This window comes from Procambarus clarkii, chromosome 69 (assembly GCF_040958095.1).
Source record: "Procambarus clarkii isolate CNS0578487 chromosome 69, FALCON_Pclarkii_2.0, whole genome shotgun sequence".
Lineage (NCBI taxonomy): Eukaryota > Metazoa > Arthropoda > Malacostraca > Decapoda > Cambaridae > Procambarus > Procambarus clarkii.
In genome coordinates, this window is record NC_091218.1 from 19,234,235 (window position 1) to 19,252,546 (window position 18,312).

An 18,312-nucleotide genomic window follows, 5' to 3' on the forward strand; every position below is an offset into this window, starting at 1 on the left:
ATCCTTAACAAAATCCCTTTGCAGGGTATTGCGATGATACCCTGCAAAGGGATTTTGATTTCAATTTCTCCCCAGAAAGCTGGGGAGAAATTGATGTGCTATGTTGAATGGTATAATTTGTGCATTATTTTGAAAGTCAGCTGTACATTCTTTGACAATCCCCTTTCATATAGATAACTACTACTGCTGTACCTCACTTCTTTGTCAGCTCTTTAATGTATTTCATGTCACAAGTCAATTACCATTTCACATTTTCCTTAACATTTAGTCTCACTTAACCTGTAAACTGTGCAGCTATTTAATAGTGCTACATCAAGATGCATACCTCACCATTATCAGCCAGCCACTGAGCTTTTCTGAAACTATGTTGACAGATCCTCTGACACTGGGCAATTTACTGAACAGTAATAAATCCTAGATGTATTTGATAATTAATTCCATCTTTTATACCGTCGTTCTCAGCCTTAAGTTACAATAGCAGAGTAAATATCCATAAAACTTTAGTTCAGTGTATGTTTTTCATGATCACCTGTATCACGACTTGAGAAAGTTTTTCTACAGACTACCATGCGCCTTAATCCTGTACTTACCCTTTGACTCCAATATTATTGCAGATCTGAAGTACTCTTCTCATTTACTATCTTTTTAATTTCACTCAGTCATTTTGTTAGAACAAAATCCAAGAAAAACAATTTGAAATGGTCTTTCTACTTGTGTATGAATTTTCCTTCTGCCAGCACACTGCAAATTGGCAACGATCTCCAGGTGCCAGGTTTCGGGATCTCCTGGATCCCAAACTGTATGTGATTGGCTGATTCATATTTACAGGAATATTATCCAGGTCTATGACTATTCAGTCATAAAATCGCCCCATGGGTATAAAAGACACCCAAGTTAGAAATCCGAGTATACTCACACCTTCTCCAAAGAAACAAAGGTTTTTGAGAAGCGATTGCCACTTAAGGTTCGACGAGTTAAATACTTTACTGTGCTCTTATAAGTCTAGGTTTCCCTTCACACATCCTTGAACAGTCTGTCAAATATTTTATTGTTTCCTTCGTTAATTTCATTTGCAGAAACTGAAATGCAGGACAAATGATCAAAGTTTATAATATGCAAGCTTTTATTTAAATTATAGAACCTAATATTTTAAAGCTTGAGTTACCTTATGTGATGAGCAGTTGGACATAATTGATTAGATCTTTACAAATACTTTGTGAAATAAGATAAAATAATGTGGACGATATTCACACACAACGAAGTCCTTACTCTTACCCTGTGACCAGACAGGATAAACAAGAGGCCCTACAGCACGCGGGAAGCTTGTTATAATAAGCGTAAGAGTCCTGAACTTGGTTAACCTTTCCGAGTTGATACCATCAAACATGGCGTGAGATTGAAAACATGAACATAAAATAAGGAAGGAAAAACATTCATCTAGGTACTATCTAAAAGCTAAGTGTGATGAACATTATGAGGGCGCTGCTAGTGCCAGCCTACTTAAATCCTGAAAATATACATTGCATTTTGACAAAGATAATCTAAATCCTGAAACAGTTGACAGCATTAGAGATCACAGGTACCAACTGATAACCCATAAACAAATATACATTGAAGCAAAAAATTACCTGTGTAAAAAAAATCTAAACAAATCTGTATTACTTAAATATTATAATTTTCCCAAAGACAAACACTTTTAAATCAATTGCAAAGGTGTGTGTGTGTGTGTGAGTATGTATGTAGGTGCTTTTCTGCATTAACTATACAAAATTAATATGTTTAACATGCCCTTGCCTAATTGTGTTCCCAGAGAATGAGCTCTAGCTCCTGGTCTCTGTCTTTATAACATTAATTGGCTGGTGTGATGAAACCATTGGACTTTTCTTATATCCTAGGAATTAGAAACCTCCTTTATGAAGTGAGATTAAAAAAGATTAATTTACATTTTCTAGAAAGGTGAAGATTAAGGGGTTATGTGTTTAAAGTATATTAATGGATGAGAAGATATAACAATAGGGACATTAATAAGGTGTTAAATATATCAAGACAAATTAGAACATAACACAGTGGATACAAATTGGATAAATTTAGATTTAGAAAAGGCCTGGGTAATTATTGGTCTGGAAATAGAGCTGGTGATTTAGTTAACCAATTATCGGGTAACGTAATAGATGTAGGATGACTGGATTGTTTCAAGCGGTCTGGTTTTAATGTATGGTACGAGTTTTATTGTGTATAAAGAGAAGCTGCCTCGCATAGCCCAATAGCCGCCTGCCATTTTATGTATTCCTATGGTCTTAGGTAGGTGGTGACATGTAGATCTATTGATTTAGCAGTAGAGGAAGGGCAACAGGGAAGTGTACGAGCCATGAAAGGGACGAAGGAGATTGGTTCCACAAGGGAAGAAGAGACAAGCTGGTATTTGCTGTTGTGGGAGGGGATGGTGGTTGTACTACAAAGAAGTTTGTGTGTCTGGTGCTTTGAATCAAAAAAGGCACTCACTGATAATGCTGAATAATCTATCCTGTTCCAGTACCTGGCCCAAGTCCTAATTCTCAACATGACGGTACAAAAGCCACTCACTGCACATATGCTAGACTATAGTGGGCGCAATAATAAACCTGGAATGTACAATTTATGAGGCACATTATACAAACAATTAATATCACGATGCAAGTTATTTTTTTCTGAGCTGTGGAGAAGGAATGTCAAACAACTCACAGAGACGATTCCGTTGTTTCCGGACTTCTTCAATATTATCCATCCATTCTGTCTCCTCTAAAATACTTGTGATTTCCTCTATGTGTTCTTCAGGTACAACGCCTTGATCACAATAATCTTGCACTGCAGTTAGTAAGCTGGTTGCAGTAACTGTTCGAACTTTGGGATACTGCCGACAAATGAAAATGACAGCTTTATCAGATCTTTGTTTTAGCAATATTTTACATCAAAACTAAAATACTATATGTGTATTTAACATTTAAAATAACATTCAAAATAACCCCTAACCATTCATTAATCTATTTAAAAATACAAACAATATAAATTATTAACATACAGGGTTATCACAGATTTATTCATTTGAATAACTATATTTATTGGTAAAAATGACTACATTTGTTTGACTAATGACTAATTGTTTAAAATGCACCCCACCAACCTCTAAATATGCTAGTAAACAGAAAAATAGATTTCTTTGGACATTCTTCAACATATCCGGGTTGATGGAACTGACTCCACCGTTAATAAAGTGTATAATTCCCTATGAAATATGACTAACAGGTAGACATTTAGCACCAGGAATCTTTATAAACATCCTTACACTCAAACCCCCTTCTGAGTGCTACTCAACATAAGAGAAACTATCGAGGAGAACTTTATTAACTGCCAGTTGGCTCGCCCAGCTGCTACCCTGAACTGCCACTAGGGACAGCACCTACATATTAAGTGTCCTCTAACTTCCGCCACTTTAAATTCCACCTAACACAGGCAAAATCAGGCATTTCCCATGAACCAGAGTAGCAGCCAAGGTGCCTATAATCAGGATAATCTCTAATCCTGAAGATGAGACTGGCAACTTAACATGATCAGAAAGGCAATATTTTTGTAAGAAAAAGAAGGGTGGAACCTGCAACAAATCAACATTAACCAAGAATTGAAACCTCCAGTGTGAATATATCAGATTATAAGGCCTACGTTCCCTCACAAAAGTATGATTTTACAAGGCTATTTGAAATAATTCCTGTTAACTAGAGTGAAATATGAGACTGCCCTGACTGCACAGTGCTAGCCATCGGGACACTAACACCTTTCCTTCGAGAGCAACCGAGTGGCACTTCTCAGAAATATTTTAAACTTTTATTTCCAAATGATAATGCAGTAATACAATATTAAAAATACAAAAATGCTCACCTGGTATCCAAGGAACAGTACGAGCTGGGTGAGGCAGGATTTAGCAGCACTACTGTTCATTCTCAGCAATTCACACAGTGCCGTGATAACGGCTGCCAGCTTGTGGTAGTCTGTTGATCTAAAACACTCCTTTTTCAGCACAGTGATGAGCCTGGAGGTGTAGGCATCATCATCTCCCAGAATCTGAAAATATACAAACAAATGAATCTTTTATCTATTTATTTTAAAGTGTTCATACGTGTCCTTGTCTCATCAGGCAGTTTCAAGAGCAAGGATGATAGATAGAAATGTAGAGAGATAAAAAAAAAAAATTCCATTGCTGGAAAACATGGTACACAAGAGCCAGATCTCACTGCAAATACTGCAAGGTAAGTGCACCACTATACTGTTTCCCACTTTTGTGAAGGCACCTCCCAGGGAAGGTCGATGCTATAGTGACATTTACATGTTCTTACATATAGAAAAAAGCACACACACACATAGCATGTAATCATAGAACACTCCTTTCCTGGTGAGTGCCCATATACTCTGTGAAAGTTAAGAGAACAATGTGGTAATGTGTAATGTACTAACATGATGCTCCTGCCCTATATGGGAATACTGCACATGAATGCTGAAGTTCACCCCCTTTTCAGGTCAGTCATAATATAATGTTGACAAAACAAAAATAACTCCACAAATACTGCAACATATATAATGATAAAAGAAAGGGGGGTATATAGGGGCAAGAAATGATAAATGGTCAAGGAGCATTAGAAGGATATGTGACAAGGCCCTGTGATTAATGCGTAAATGACGTCACCAGGTGCAGACCAGCAACAAACAGAAGCTGGCCTTAACAGTAAGCCATTACTGGAAAATACTGAGTCATGAAAAAACAATGTTCATGGCTCCATCTTCTCATGCAAATGTACATCAAGTTAACAGACATCTGTATTACTACAAATTTATATTTGTTAATTAACTTTCCAACCACAACTGTTCCCTCATTATATGAAAGTGAATACACATTTATGAAGTCTAAAGATCCATTTCTTAACTAGATGCAATAAAGGACTTATCTCTATATATTCCTCATACACATTCAAAGTTATTATGCTCAATTGGCTTGTAAGATCAGCAACTTTCCATGCCTATGTAATAAACAAAACATTATAAAAAAAGTGAATCCTGCAAGAGGCTTTAACTACACATATGTTAAAACTGAGTCATTCATTTAAATACTAACCGGATCAAGAACAGCAGAAGAGCTCAGCAAGTCTCCAACTGTCTTGATTAATGGGAGTGTGATTCGGTCCACTTTTTGATGAGAAATAAACAACTGTAGAATTGTCTCCAGGAAGGATGAGAGAAATTCTGGTTTCTTGGCACGAGCATTCAAATAGCTGTGTATAGCTTCACTTGTATACCGAGACTGTTGAAAAAAATAGTAAGCATGTAAATAAGCGAGGGATAATAACAATAAACATCAAGAGAATAATTTACTGACAACAAATTATTTAATTACCAGCCAAACATAAATGCCATTTCCAACAATTTTCCCAATTCAGTTGAGTAACCACTAAACTCCTAACCTGTTGTTAACAAATAACAGCCTAATTTTTCTATTGTATTTTCCATTCTGTTGCAACGTGTCTCTCTCAGTGGTGGACTGTGCAAGACTTTCTACTACCTTCCCTCCCCTAGTATGTCGCAAGACCCTACGAAATGTGCCTTGTCACAGCGGGCCAAAGACATCTAGAGTTTGGAGTTTGAGCAGTGCCCTTGGTGGGCACTAGTGCTAGCGAATGGAGTTAGCCGAGGGGACCTTGCTCAGAAATATAAATACCTGTACTGTACTTTTATAATATAGTTAAGCATTGTAAACATAAACCCACTCCAGAGAGTCTGCCCGAGTCTGTCCATACATACAGGTGTGCATGCGTGTGCGTATGTAGGCATGTGCAAGAACACACCAATACATGTGCAACAGTACTGTATAATATCAGGCATGTCAAACATGCAGCCTTTTGCAAGCACACCTGCAGCCTGCACAAAGGATACTGTAATTTGTTATATAATATAATAGAAAAAATATTCTGCAATAATATTTATTAAATTACTTCAATTAGTTTTCATGTGTGGCCCTCATGATAACATAAATATAATCCATATGGCTCCTTGGGGGACCTTCAGTTTGACATGCCTGCTGTATATACTCCTTTTGCACATGTGTTAAGTGTTTTTCTGCCAAAAACACACTGATACATGTGCAAAGTAAGTACATTATTATAGCATTTATTTGACTCATGCTGGACAAATAAATCGATACAAAATACTGAATCAAATATTTGTATCCTCATGTAAAAGATATGACAGTAAGCATAGTTAAATAGTACAATTTACAGTTTTCATGGGGATATATTTTACTAACCAAATTTGCCGAGATTCCTCCAGCTGAGTAAGTGATTCCTAATAGGACTCGAGTCCTATACGCTGGAAAGTCCACAATCTGAATGAATAAATGAAACGTGGCCTTTTCTGAAGCCCAGTTCACTGTGTCGCATATTGGCTTTGGAAAAACTCTCTTTACTTCTTGTCGGTCAGGGATAAATGGCACTTCTGGAGAACTGGAAGGTAAATTGCACAACTGTAACAGATCCACTTTATTTCTAATTTTTTTTTTTTTCCTTGCGGGTAGGCCCGCAAGGGCCCAGACCTGGAAATGGCTCCATTGAAAATGCACACTTACTGGAGCTGACAAAAAAAATAAAAAGCCTTAATGCATTCACTTGCAAATACAGCATAATCTATACTGCATATACAAGACATACAAACCAAAATGTATGCCCATCATTAATTTTACTTTTAATATTGATAAACATACTACTGATGGGTAGACTAGATGACATTATTAGGATAATTACATAAACATTTTAAGCATACCTGTAGAGGAGAGCAGCAAATGCCGTTCCAGCCACTTTTCGTGTTCTGTCTATTCTTTCTACCGCTTGCTGACAAATACGAGACATCAATTCCTTGACAATATCTTCTGTTAACAAGCTGGCGTCCTCTGCAACTACTGCTAGGGTTAAGGCCTGAAATAGAATTGTCATATCAGACAACAACTATGACAACCTTAAAACAAATATAAAAATTATAGCACAGCAGAAATGGAAGAAACTACATTAGACAACAACCCAAGTTAAATATAATTTATATATATAAATTATATATATTTATAACAAGAATAATATATTTGTGAGACTAAATTTACCTTTTCTTACTTTACCTTATTACAAGGAAAAATTGATCATGGGAATGCAAACAAATGAGTTGCCAAATTTGATGGTAAAAAAACGAGCTTACTGGATAAACAAATGAGAAGAAGGCGTCAATTTGCTCACCTGTAGTGAGGATATAGCCGCCTCTCTGACCCAGGCTCCAATGTCACCCCTGCGGTCCATGGTGTAGTCATCTAAACTGTTCAGCAGAGCATGATAGATACTTGGTAGATTGCTCTGACATACATGCTCACATGCTGTAAAAATTTATCTCATATTAACAGCAATAATAATAAAAAAAAAAATTACATGATAAAGAATTAGAATTATGAATATTAATTTCCTGCAATGATGTTTTGGATATTTACAGCAATGTTGTTTACAGATATTTACAGTATAATGAATAGAACTAAAATGCTGAAAAGTCACTTTACAATGAATATATATCAAGGATAAATAACTTAGACAATATGGGCAAATATTAAAGGAAGAAAGGCACGAGGAAGAAAAATAACTAAATCTATAAGGAAATCAAAATCAGGGAAAAAGTAAGAAATTCATCAACTCCTGTATCAACAAATGCCAAGTTGAACGGACGTTCCTCTTGGAGAAGACCCCAGTGGCAGAGTACAAACTCTAGAAACAAAGCCCAAATTCTATAACTAGGAAAAATTGGAGGAGCTCTTCTACCAGCATTCGTGCATTTGTTTACAAACCCTCGTCAACAATATTTCAAAAAGTCATCGGCTTCTAAGATGAAAAAGAGCCGTTTATCATGCATTTTGATGTGCTGAATTCAAATACCATATAATAACTAAATTGCTGATTAGCTATTGTTTTATGTGTAAGGTTGGTAACAAAATCTTGCTTGATTTAACAGGTAATGGATGCCGAACAGTTTTTTCCCAGGCTCCAATGACGGACAGAGTGGCCAGTCTCACATGACAAGGTGGGAATATCTTGATATAACTATCCCACTCAAAAAGAAAACAACAGTACTTTGTGTATCCACCATGCATACCTATCACAAGAGCAACAATCTTCAAATCGCCACAGAACTGTCACTGATATTGGTCATCATTTATCCACCTCAAAAGCTGCTTCATGTTGCCATAAGTTTCCTTCATATGGCTTGCATAACCCAATGGAATTGATGGAAAACCCTCCCATTACACGCCAAAACTGCTTTAAGACTCTACTTGGATGAACATTAGAGCTAATCAACAATTTTAAACATCATTTCTGCTCTCAGTGACCCAGAATTTGTCAAAATTGACCTCATTTATTTCAGAAGTATTTTGGCTATAGACCAATGTAATTAGAAACTAGGCTCTTTCATCACCGAAATATTATAGCATTATAGTACAGTACAGTGTATATATATATATTCATACATATTTTATTTAGTACACAAAAGCTAGCCTTACCTTTCCCATCTTTTTTAATGCCAACAGTTTTCACCAATCTAAATATTGAATTTATTGCTTCCTTCCTTGTTTGTGCCCAATTTGTAGTTCCAGGTGTGATTTTCGTAGCATTAATTAAGCCTTCCAGCACAATGTCAAACTTGCCCACAACTAGAGAATGTGTAAGGCACCCTGAAAAGCAAAGTTTTTTAAGCACATTCAAACATTAATGATTATTTAACTGAAGCTAACCACTTTATATAACACTAAAATTTGGTAAATGGTAACGAGTATTTTACTAATGACTCTGGATGATTTGAAGCAACAAAAATTAAGCAAGTAAGCATTATGAAATTGTTTAATTAATTGTAACTCTTGTTGGGGGTAGACATTCCTGTTCCACTCTACATATTGAAGAAGAGTGAAACTCGTGGACTAACACAACTCGGTCCTAGAAGAGAGAAAAGGAGCAGAGGGGAATAACCCAAAGAACAAAATTAATGAGGGTAATAAACAAGGTGGACCAAAAAGCCTCTTTTAATCGGAGAGAAAAATAAAACAGAAGTACATTGGTGGTAGTTGCAAAAGTAAGTAATGTGTAGAAATATAATATGTTGTAGATGCCGCCGTAATTCACAAATTCAAAAGCAAAAATGACAGAACTTGAACATCAAGAAGTGTCAGATCTAACAGGTTATGGTGCATATGTGGGCCTACAGGTAGCTCCAAGCAATAGCCTGTTGAGCAGGAAGTTAAAGAACTTCCAGAACTCACCCCAGGCATACTCCAGGTGTACCAGGAAAAACAATCTAGGAGGTGAAGCATAAAGAGCTAACCTCATTCCTGAAAGTCACTGATAGGTTAGAACAATAACAGGCTAATAGAGTACAGAACCATTAATACAGGAGTTCCTGCAAATAGAAGAGTATAATCGCTCTTGCATTTGCAGGTTGCTGCAAATGCAAGAGTGAAAATGACCCAGAGGAGACATGTTATGATGTATAAAATATAAACAAAATAAACAAGACCATTAATGTTCCACATTAGAAGAAATACAGCAAGAGAACACAGGTGGAAACTGGAAGTGAATGAGCCAGAAGGATATAAGGAACTGAAGGACAAGGCCAGTTATATGCAAAAGTTTAAAGCATTAATAAATAAATACTGATGGGATGGTACCCGTGAACTTCTGTACTAATTAAAAGATTAGTACAGAAGTTGTCTGAACCAGGAAATATTGTGTTAAACACAAATATCATAAATATCATAAATAAACACCAGCATAAATGAATTCTTACCAAGAGCTGCTGCAAAGCCTAAGCTGTGTATCTCTTTATCTGTATGGAGAGCATGGGTGTATCTTTTGATCAGTTCATCTCTCCATTTTAGTTTTTCTTCAGTTGTAGGCTCAAAGTATGTTGTCCAAAGTGGAGGAAGAGCCTCCAGAGCCGCGGCACGGATATTTTCATCAACATATATCATGCATTCTTCTAGTAGATTATGCCACTGATCTGAAGACAAAATTAATTGGTCTAAATTCTGTTAAAAATGTTTAATAAAGCTAAAACGTATAATCCGATTTATTACAAATAATGGAAAGAAAGAAATACTATGCAGTCAATAAATGTGAATGGTAAAGTGCTATAAGTAACCCATCAGTTCAAATACCTGGGACGTGTGATTCCTAAGAGGTATTTGTGTAATCAAATCTGAGAGTTGGGAAAGTAGCTGGTGCAATGAAAACCCTGGTTAGGAAACACAAAATAGGGATACAGCCAGAGATCTGCATGAAGTGGTGCAGACTCTTGGGCACGGTTACCAGATGACAAGGACATTAAAAATCAAGAGTTAGAACAGTAAAAATGAATAATCTCAGACACACATGTCGTGTTAGGAGAAAAAATAAAATACTGAATGAAAATATCATGGAGTGATGCAAGAGTGCAAAAACGGCAAGATTGAGGATAGTACATTGAAACCGTTTGAGCATGTTGAGTTAATGGATGATGAATGATGGTACACTGGTAGAGAGAGTGCATAAAGTAAAGTTGAGGGTAGGAGGAGAAAAGGATATCCAGGAATTAGGCAGGAAGACATGGCGAGTGAAAGTGTGTGTGTAAACAAGAGGAGCACACAGGACACAGCGAGAGACAAGGTTGGGTGGATGCTGTGAAATAACAAATATCGTGCACAAAGGCTTTCACTTCCCTAATGATTTCAAAAGTGAGCACACAATAGTTGCTCAGTGACCAAAAAATTATTAATAACTCACGAGCTCTTTGATGCTTTACACAAACACAGTGACAGTCTTTATGGTTTCATTACAATAATTTAACTAAAAGCAGCGACATATGGGTAGACAAGACAGTATTGCCAAACTCATTCGTAGTGCTGGTTCTATATAACATATATATTCTATATAACATATAGAATAGTGTTGCTAAACAACCCGAGAGTGAAGAACATCTACAGGTTCACAACAAGAACGCAAAAGTGTCACATTTTCATTTGATTTTTCCTTGCATGTACAGATACTCATTAATTAAAACAGATGTTGGAATGGGAAAAATCCTGATATCTGAAAAGTACAGATTATGCTTTTTAGCATGAAGTTTTGAGTATTTGGTATTTTCTATGGATTACTAACCTTATAAATAAAGTGCGACAAACTGTCATATACAACTATGCACATAGGGACAGGGTGAGAATATAATGCATCTGATTACATCAGCCATTAAGGCAGAATAATGCATTTTTATTATAATACATCAAAACAAAAATCTCGTACCAAGGACTTCCTGGCCATGGAATGGTATGGCAGCTAGTGAACACTTCTCTATCATTACAGATGTTGCCTGTTTCATGTACTCTCCTCCCATACCACGGTACAGCTTCCTTTCTTCTAGTGTTGCTACTATCTTAGCAATGCCATCCAATATATCTTGGCCTGTTTAATGAAAAAAAACACAGCAAAAATTAGAAACTGTTCGTACGAGAAGATAATAGGCAAAGAGGTTCGTTCTGTGGGGTGCTACAACACAATACACTCAAAGGAGTAAATTATCTTTTAAATGATTCATATAGTCCATAAAAGATAGAAACCTTGAAATGGGCTTTGTAAAAATAAATCTCCAAAATAACCATGTTGCATTTTAACAAATACTGTAAAGTTGTCAGTGTAATCATGTGGGCAGAGAACTGCAATAATAAGGCAGAGAAAAGATATTCCTCTAATGTTGGCCCTTACAGAGGAACTCAAATACCTTACCTTTAAGGAAACTAATCTTCGTACAGTATATTTATAAGTGTTTCACCAGAGATATTTCAAAGTAATGATATACCAGGTGCACAATGCTCCACAATATGGTCTGAATAAATATTCTCTTCATAGGTCACCTCATACAGCACAAGACAAGAGTATAATCTGTGGGAGATAAATAATACTTGAAAAAAATAGCCACATACCCATGATATCCTTCCAAGCTTTGCCTTCTTTGCTGGCCACAAGAGAGAGAGCGTGGGTGATGTTGGCCAAGGCTAATATACAGCCATGTCTTGTGACCAAAATAGAGGATGTGGTCTGATGCAGGAGTCGTGGTGCAACTGTCTTGCTCATGTACTCCGGGGCCAAATGAGTTAAATTATGGAGTGCCTGAAACATTATAGAGTGTATCATTTATATGGAAGCTTTATATCTTTCTCAACATCAATAAGATTTCCCAACATTATGGAACAGATCAAAAGAAACAGCCTGATAAGCTGAAATCAATCAATTTGTTTTCAACTTAGAGTGAAGCAAAGTGAATACAATCTTCTAAATATATTAAATGCTTAATCTAATTGTTGAAAGACATTAAGCTGTAAAAACAGTATCAAGTTGATTTACTATATAGTGTCTTAAATTTTATTAGAAATATTTGCTTGTAGCCTAATAAGTTTTCCTTAAATAAAACAAAATGGTAGGAATGTGCCTCTGCATACTTAGTACATACTGTCTATACAAAATAATTAAATTTTGGATTCAATTTTTTATGAAATTCTCGCTGTAATGTGAAGGTTACTTAATGTTTCAGTACTGTATAAGTACCCAGAGAAAAATGATTATGCATAGATAAGAAACTTGTGTGCAATTATTTCTGCTAGAGAAACTCCTTGCACTACAAGTATTGGCCCATACATAAAACAAAAATATTGGTAAGATTAAGTACAAGGTAGGCAATGTTTGGCAATACATTTAGCAAAGGAGATATCAACATTGGGATTTCCATTAAATTAATATTCCAAAAGTGATGCTGCATTCTATAACCCAGGCTTGCTGGAATAATAAGCACAAACCTTCTAATTAGTTGACTAAAGTTTATTCATTAATGAATTTTACAATTTCACTTTACACATGTTCAATATTCCTTGTTGTCTTCAGTCCCACTTTAAAGTACAAAAAATGAGGGCAATAATCATAAAGTTCAAGATTCTTCAAGATTACAAGTTCAATATATTGTGGTGATACAATGCATTTTTATGCACTGCATCACCATAAACTCTATTTACCTTAGCAGCAAGTTCCCTGATTGCCGAGTCCCAGTGGTTAACCTTCCTGTCTACCAGGTGGTCTATTAAAGCTCGAGTATACTCTGGATGCCTGAAATGTACAAATTACTTGAACCAAAAACCAGGATTTTGAGTCAATTTGAGATGCTCTTTTCTGGGCACACACATTCAGTTGTTCAGAATTCTTGACGAGTCAAGCATGACAATACTCAGGCGCTAGAGCAATACAGAGGTTGGAGGCATTAAATATACTAATACTAGTAGAGATAAGAAAATAAAAGGCAATGTGATCACTACAGACAAAATCGACAAAATTGCTTAAGAATTGTCTAAATCCTCAACAAGAGGTATGATTCAAATTATGATAATCAAAATGCCCACAAAATTAAACAATATAATTTTGTATACTGTTTGGCAGATACTTAACAGATTACAGGAAAGATGGGACATTACAAGCACAACTGTCATTCTGCAAATACAGCACAACAGGTATGTAATTACAAAGATCCTGCATATTTACACACATGCTCACATCTTTCTAAGCCTTCACCTTCCATGTGTAGTGGCCATGAAGGAACTTGACCAGGTAAACAATGATGCTGTACTGTACATTAAAAACAGCATCTTTTTATTGGATAACCTGTATCCAGTCCATGTAGCATACTGTATTTGTATAAATCAGAAAGCTAATTAATACTCGAGTATACTGTATAGTACAGCCAACACATCAAAATGTTGAGACATTAATAGTTAGAAAGTGTCACAACAAATTACCTGCCAACTTTAACACTTAGAGTGAGAAACGAATTTGAGCGGTTGCCAACGGCAAAGTAGTCGACCATTGTGTGAAGCTCAATGCCATGAGGGAATGTTCCTTGACGTCCAACGTGTTCTTGGAAGGCTGCAGATGCAGCTCGTCGGCATGGAATCTGTGCAAGACATAAAACACCATTATAATTGCTCTAAACGTAGCTCTGGGATGGTCAATTATTCAGAACTCTACTCCGAAACATGTATTGATATGACTCGGTGACATTCACAAACATAAAATAATAAAGAAATACCATTCAACCACAGATAATTAACATATAACTGATGCAGTACATATCTGCAACCAGTATGGATATGCAAGTTGTATATTACTGTATTTATATTTTACTATTTATTTAGCTATACTGTATTACAATACCTTCAGACTAAGTCTATCTTCCTCTACATCTGTACTACAACAATTGGGGAAAATTGGTCTCATACCTCTCTATCAAACAAAGACACTATCAAAAGTCCAGTAGCCAGTTGTTCAACATAAGGAGCCATCTGGTCTGGGTGGTAGGCTCGAGCAAATGCCCAACACAAATAGCAAGCTGCATCCCTGTCAATAACAATTACAATAAATAAATATATTATACTGTATATGCATATTATGTATATACTGCATAAACACATATATATAATATATAAAAAACTGAAAAATTGTAGCTTCCAAAAACAAAATAAAATACACTAAGACTATTGATTAAAAAATTAATGTAACAAATCATCAGTGACAGCCGAGCAAAATCATCATCACATTCAGTAAAGTACATATTGCCTGCTTACCCAATTTTTGTCTCCTTACATTTATGACAAAATACTGAAACTTACCTAATATTCGAACCCACAGAACACTGTCCTCTGAGTTCGTCATAGACGAGCGCCTTGTCTATAACTGGTGCGACAGCTGGCAAACGCTCCGGCAGCAGCAAACCACGCCGGGCTGTTCCAGTGGAATAAAAAGCTTAACTAGTCAACAAACAGAAATCACAATAACGTGATGCCATCAAATGAACAAAGGCACATCTGGGATCCTCTCGGACATAGGTTCGAACCCTCATCACGGCCCTTATGGATTTGTTCTTGACTAGTAAATACAATATTAAATTTATCTTGTGCCTTAAGATTAGAATGACATTCATAGTAAATGTAATAAGTATTTTATGACAAATGTTTAAGTAGTGTTGAGTATAAAAAATACCCCATCGTTGAAGGACATGTCCTTTTGGTCTGGTGATTCAGGTTTGTTGACTGTACAGTAGGACTTTACTTCCTTGCCACACATGACTGCTCTTTGTGGCAAGTTTGTCGAGTGGCTGCTGATTATGGCTTCTGTAGGCGACTTGCACCCTCTGTTTGCTAACACTCTTCCTTCATATTTGGTCTCTTCTTCCCTGCTCCTCATGCATTTTTCTGTAGCTTTAGCTTAGTGATCTTTCTGATAGGCCTTGACTTCTGTAAGTTTGCTGCCATTCATCATCTGTAGAGCTGTGTGGCTTTAGGGCAGGTTACTTATACTAGAGTCCTTCTTGATGTCTGGCTCAGACAGATGTGCAGAGCACCAACATTCTCAGTTAAGTTTCCTTTTATTGTTCTTTTCATTATACGTATTCTATTTCACATTTCAGGTTCCCATACCTAATTATCAGAATCCCAAACCCTAACAGGGAAGAGAACCCTGACTGAAGGCAGGGTCAACACCACCAGCAACCATAAAAGGCATTTCTAGTCACAAGCAACCAGGGCGCACAAGGAATTGGGGCAAACAGAACAAGCTTGCATGAAAACATAACCCTGTGAAGAAGAAAAAGCCCGTAAGCACAGGCCCCCTGCACCAGACCGTCCAAAATCTATGCTCACAGAGCGAAGTGGCTCCTAGAATGAACAGTACAAGGTGCATGAATGACTCGGGGTCGTTGGCTGGAACTCTCGGGTCATCGGGGATATCATCTGGTGGCAAGGAAGGTGTGGCTACTTGGACCTAAATGATGAGAGTGTACATAGTTCACATCAAGGGTGCAAATGTTGTACAAGTAGTTGCTTGTTTTGGCATGCTGTTGCTTGTTTTGGCATGCTCTATCTTTCCAGTGAGTTTTCCTTCTGTATCATGGTGATTTTGTATCTCTAGACTCGCCTATACTGTATCGATTTTTGCGAAGAGGCAGATTGTGGTCCTGGTCCTTGGTAGGCACTCATAATTCATTAAGAGCCTTGAAAGTACTTTAGGTGGATAGCTCAGGGAGCCACTGGTGCAAGCCATTGCAAAAATTACAAAGCAGTACACTTGATTTTATATAGATAATCTTCAATCTGCAAAGTAAAAAGTTTACTTAAATGCAAGTATGATTTTGAACTTGGGTCTTTTTGAACTTTGATCTAATTCTGAACTCTAAAACTGTATCTTACCAAGCTCTGCTAATGCTAGACATCCTCCATGCCAAGCTTTGTCTGATTCTCTAGAAGAAAACAGTTCCAGGATAGCTCCTACAACTTCATCTCCAAATTCTCGAGGAAGGCGGCTCGTCACACGGCCTACACCTTTAGCTGCAGACCACCTAGTGTAGAAAATAATGAAAACAATTAATGTTTTATCATTTATTTCATTATCCTAAACTTTATCCATATACATGAGAAGGATTAAGTGCAAAAACCATTCTCGCACCATTTCAGGTTTCAAGTAATTGACACGATAAAAACCTCGCCTTCATGAGAAAAACTACATCTGTGTCCTATTTTTTTTTCTTTGTTATATATATATATATACTGTATATATATTCAATACAAAATTAAAAGAAATGTACTACCATCCAGCTTCACATTCATATACTGTACAATATATTGTACTGCAATCATCAAAAACCCCTATTACATCGATCCCAAATATTCAGATTTTAGAATACATACTAGTCCATTTTTTGCTATTTATCATAATTTTCCATATTTTTTGTGTAAACCTCCTAATGAAAATAAACCATAGAATTTTGTTATGAATATGCTCCATGGATGTTCCAACGCACCAACAGTTTCTTCTAATGGGCCGATCATAAAATGAATTTGCCACATTGAAGAAGGTACCATTTATATCCTAATTGTTCCCATGCTCTACAGGCACATTTCACCAAGCAAAAATTTTAATTCGGCCTATGATACGATGGACAGCTACCAGGAGAAAACCCAACTGTAAAGAGATTTTACTCTTATCGCCAGTATTTCCCAGGATCCAGCCCTTTGAAACGTATTTTTCAATGGTAAGGCCAGATTGCCAAACTGTATACATGAACCAAGGCTACCAATTTTCCCATGCCTAACTCTTTCTGTGGTCACTGCATCATTATCTGATGATCCAGGAGCATCAGTTGTTGGCTTATTGATCTAGCTATTTCACTTTTGCATTGGCTAATACAGCTAAGGTAATGAGCTACCTAAATGTTTTAGAGGTGAGCCCCTGGTTGAACCTGCTAAGCAGAGGTGGTGCAAGTTGTGAGCAGCATACTAACTAATAGATATCTGGAAAAGTAGCAGTGTGACAAGATCACAGTGTTAAGAGATAGGTCTTATATTTTATTATGATGTATGTGTTGTTTCCAGGTGATGGCTGGAGTCTGATGAAGCTATCAAGATGTAGTGTCATCTCCTACATGTTCTCGATGTGAGGTGGTTGCTCTGAAGTGTAGTATCAGAGGGATAGCAAGCTGTAATATTTAGTGATTACTGTGAATTGTTATAGTAGAGGACGAGCTGCTACTGCTGTCACCTATGGAAATATGAAGGATATAATTATATAACTACCCAAAGTACTGTACTGTACTGCTTGATGGGGTTCTGGGAGTTCTTCTACTCCTCAAGCCTGCCCCGAGGCCAGGCCTTACTGGCTTGATTTGACTTGACTGTGCTGTTTTCTTCAAGGAGTGCTGGACCAACCGGACTGTGGTGGGTATGTGGGCCTGCGGGCTGCTCCAAGCAACAGCCCGGTGGACCAAACTCTCACAAGTCAAGCCTAGCCTCAGGCCAGGCTTCGGGAGTAGAAGAACTCCCAGAACTCCATCAAGTAGGTATCAAGCAGGTAGGAGCTTCCTCAGCCTCATGTGATACTTGGAGTTTTATTTAATATGAACCACGTCACAGCCATAATCTACTCTGAACAGCAGCAGCTCTTAAATGTAAGAAGGCACTAACATCAGCTTAACTTCATACAACTTCCAAGTATTTTATGCTACCATCTTTGCAAATGTGTTGTGGTTTACATCAGTACCATCCTAGATTAACAAATCATTCCTGCATTTTACACCCACATTTGTTGCACCTCGTGATATTTCTGCTTCCCCCAAATAGTTAACATCTGTATAAAAAAGCAAGAACATTATGCCTTT

General features: G+C 36.8%; 1 protein-coding gene across 11 annotated transcripts in view; it reads right to left on the reverse strand.

Moving 5' to 3' along the window:
* Positions 1-18,312, reverse strand: part of Tbcd (tubulin folding cofactor D) — a 45,822-nt gene that overhangs the window by 2,609 nt on the left and 24,901 nt on the right. For 6 of the 11 annotated variants that reach the window (XM_045765104.2, XM_045765103.2, XM_069311127.1 and 3 more), the window contains 16 exons: positions 16,349-16,497; positions 14,774-14,885; positions 14,384-14,501; positions 13,904-14,058; positions 13,130-13,220; positions 12,047-12,233; positions 11,370-11,528; positions 9,880-10,092; positions 8,603-8,773; positions 7,299-7,432; positions 6,838-6,989; positions 6,326-6,521; positions 5,141-5,326; positions 3,913-4,095; positions 2,722-2,890; positions 127-1,079 (listed from right to left, as the gene is read on the reverse strand). In XM_045765104.2, the coding sequence (XP_045621060.2) occupies positions 1,015-1,079; positions 2,722-2,890; positions 3,913-4,095; positions 5,141-5,326; positions 6,326-6,521; positions 6,838-6,989; positions 7,299-7,432; positions 8,603-8,773; positions 9,880-10,092; positions 11,370-11,528; positions 12,047-12,233; positions 13,130-13,220; positions 13,904-14,058; positions 14,384-14,501; positions 14,774-14,885; positions 16,349-16,497 (2,440 nt within the window). In that variant the 3' untranslated portion in view covers positions 127-1,014. Of the gene's footprint in view, positions 1-126; positions 1,080-1,105; positions 2,891-3,912; positions 4,096-5,140; positions 5,327-6,325; positions 6,522-6,837; positions 6,990-7,298; positions 7,433-8,602; positions 8,774-9,879; positions 10,093-11,369; positions 11,529-12,046; positions 12,234-13,129; positions 13,221-13,903; positions 14,059-14,383; positions 14,502-14,773; positions 14,886-16,348; positions 16,498-18,312 lie in introns of those variants that run through there. The other 5 variants (XM_069311126.1, XM_045765106.2, XM_069311130.1 and 2 more) reach the window with 2 other exon arrangements.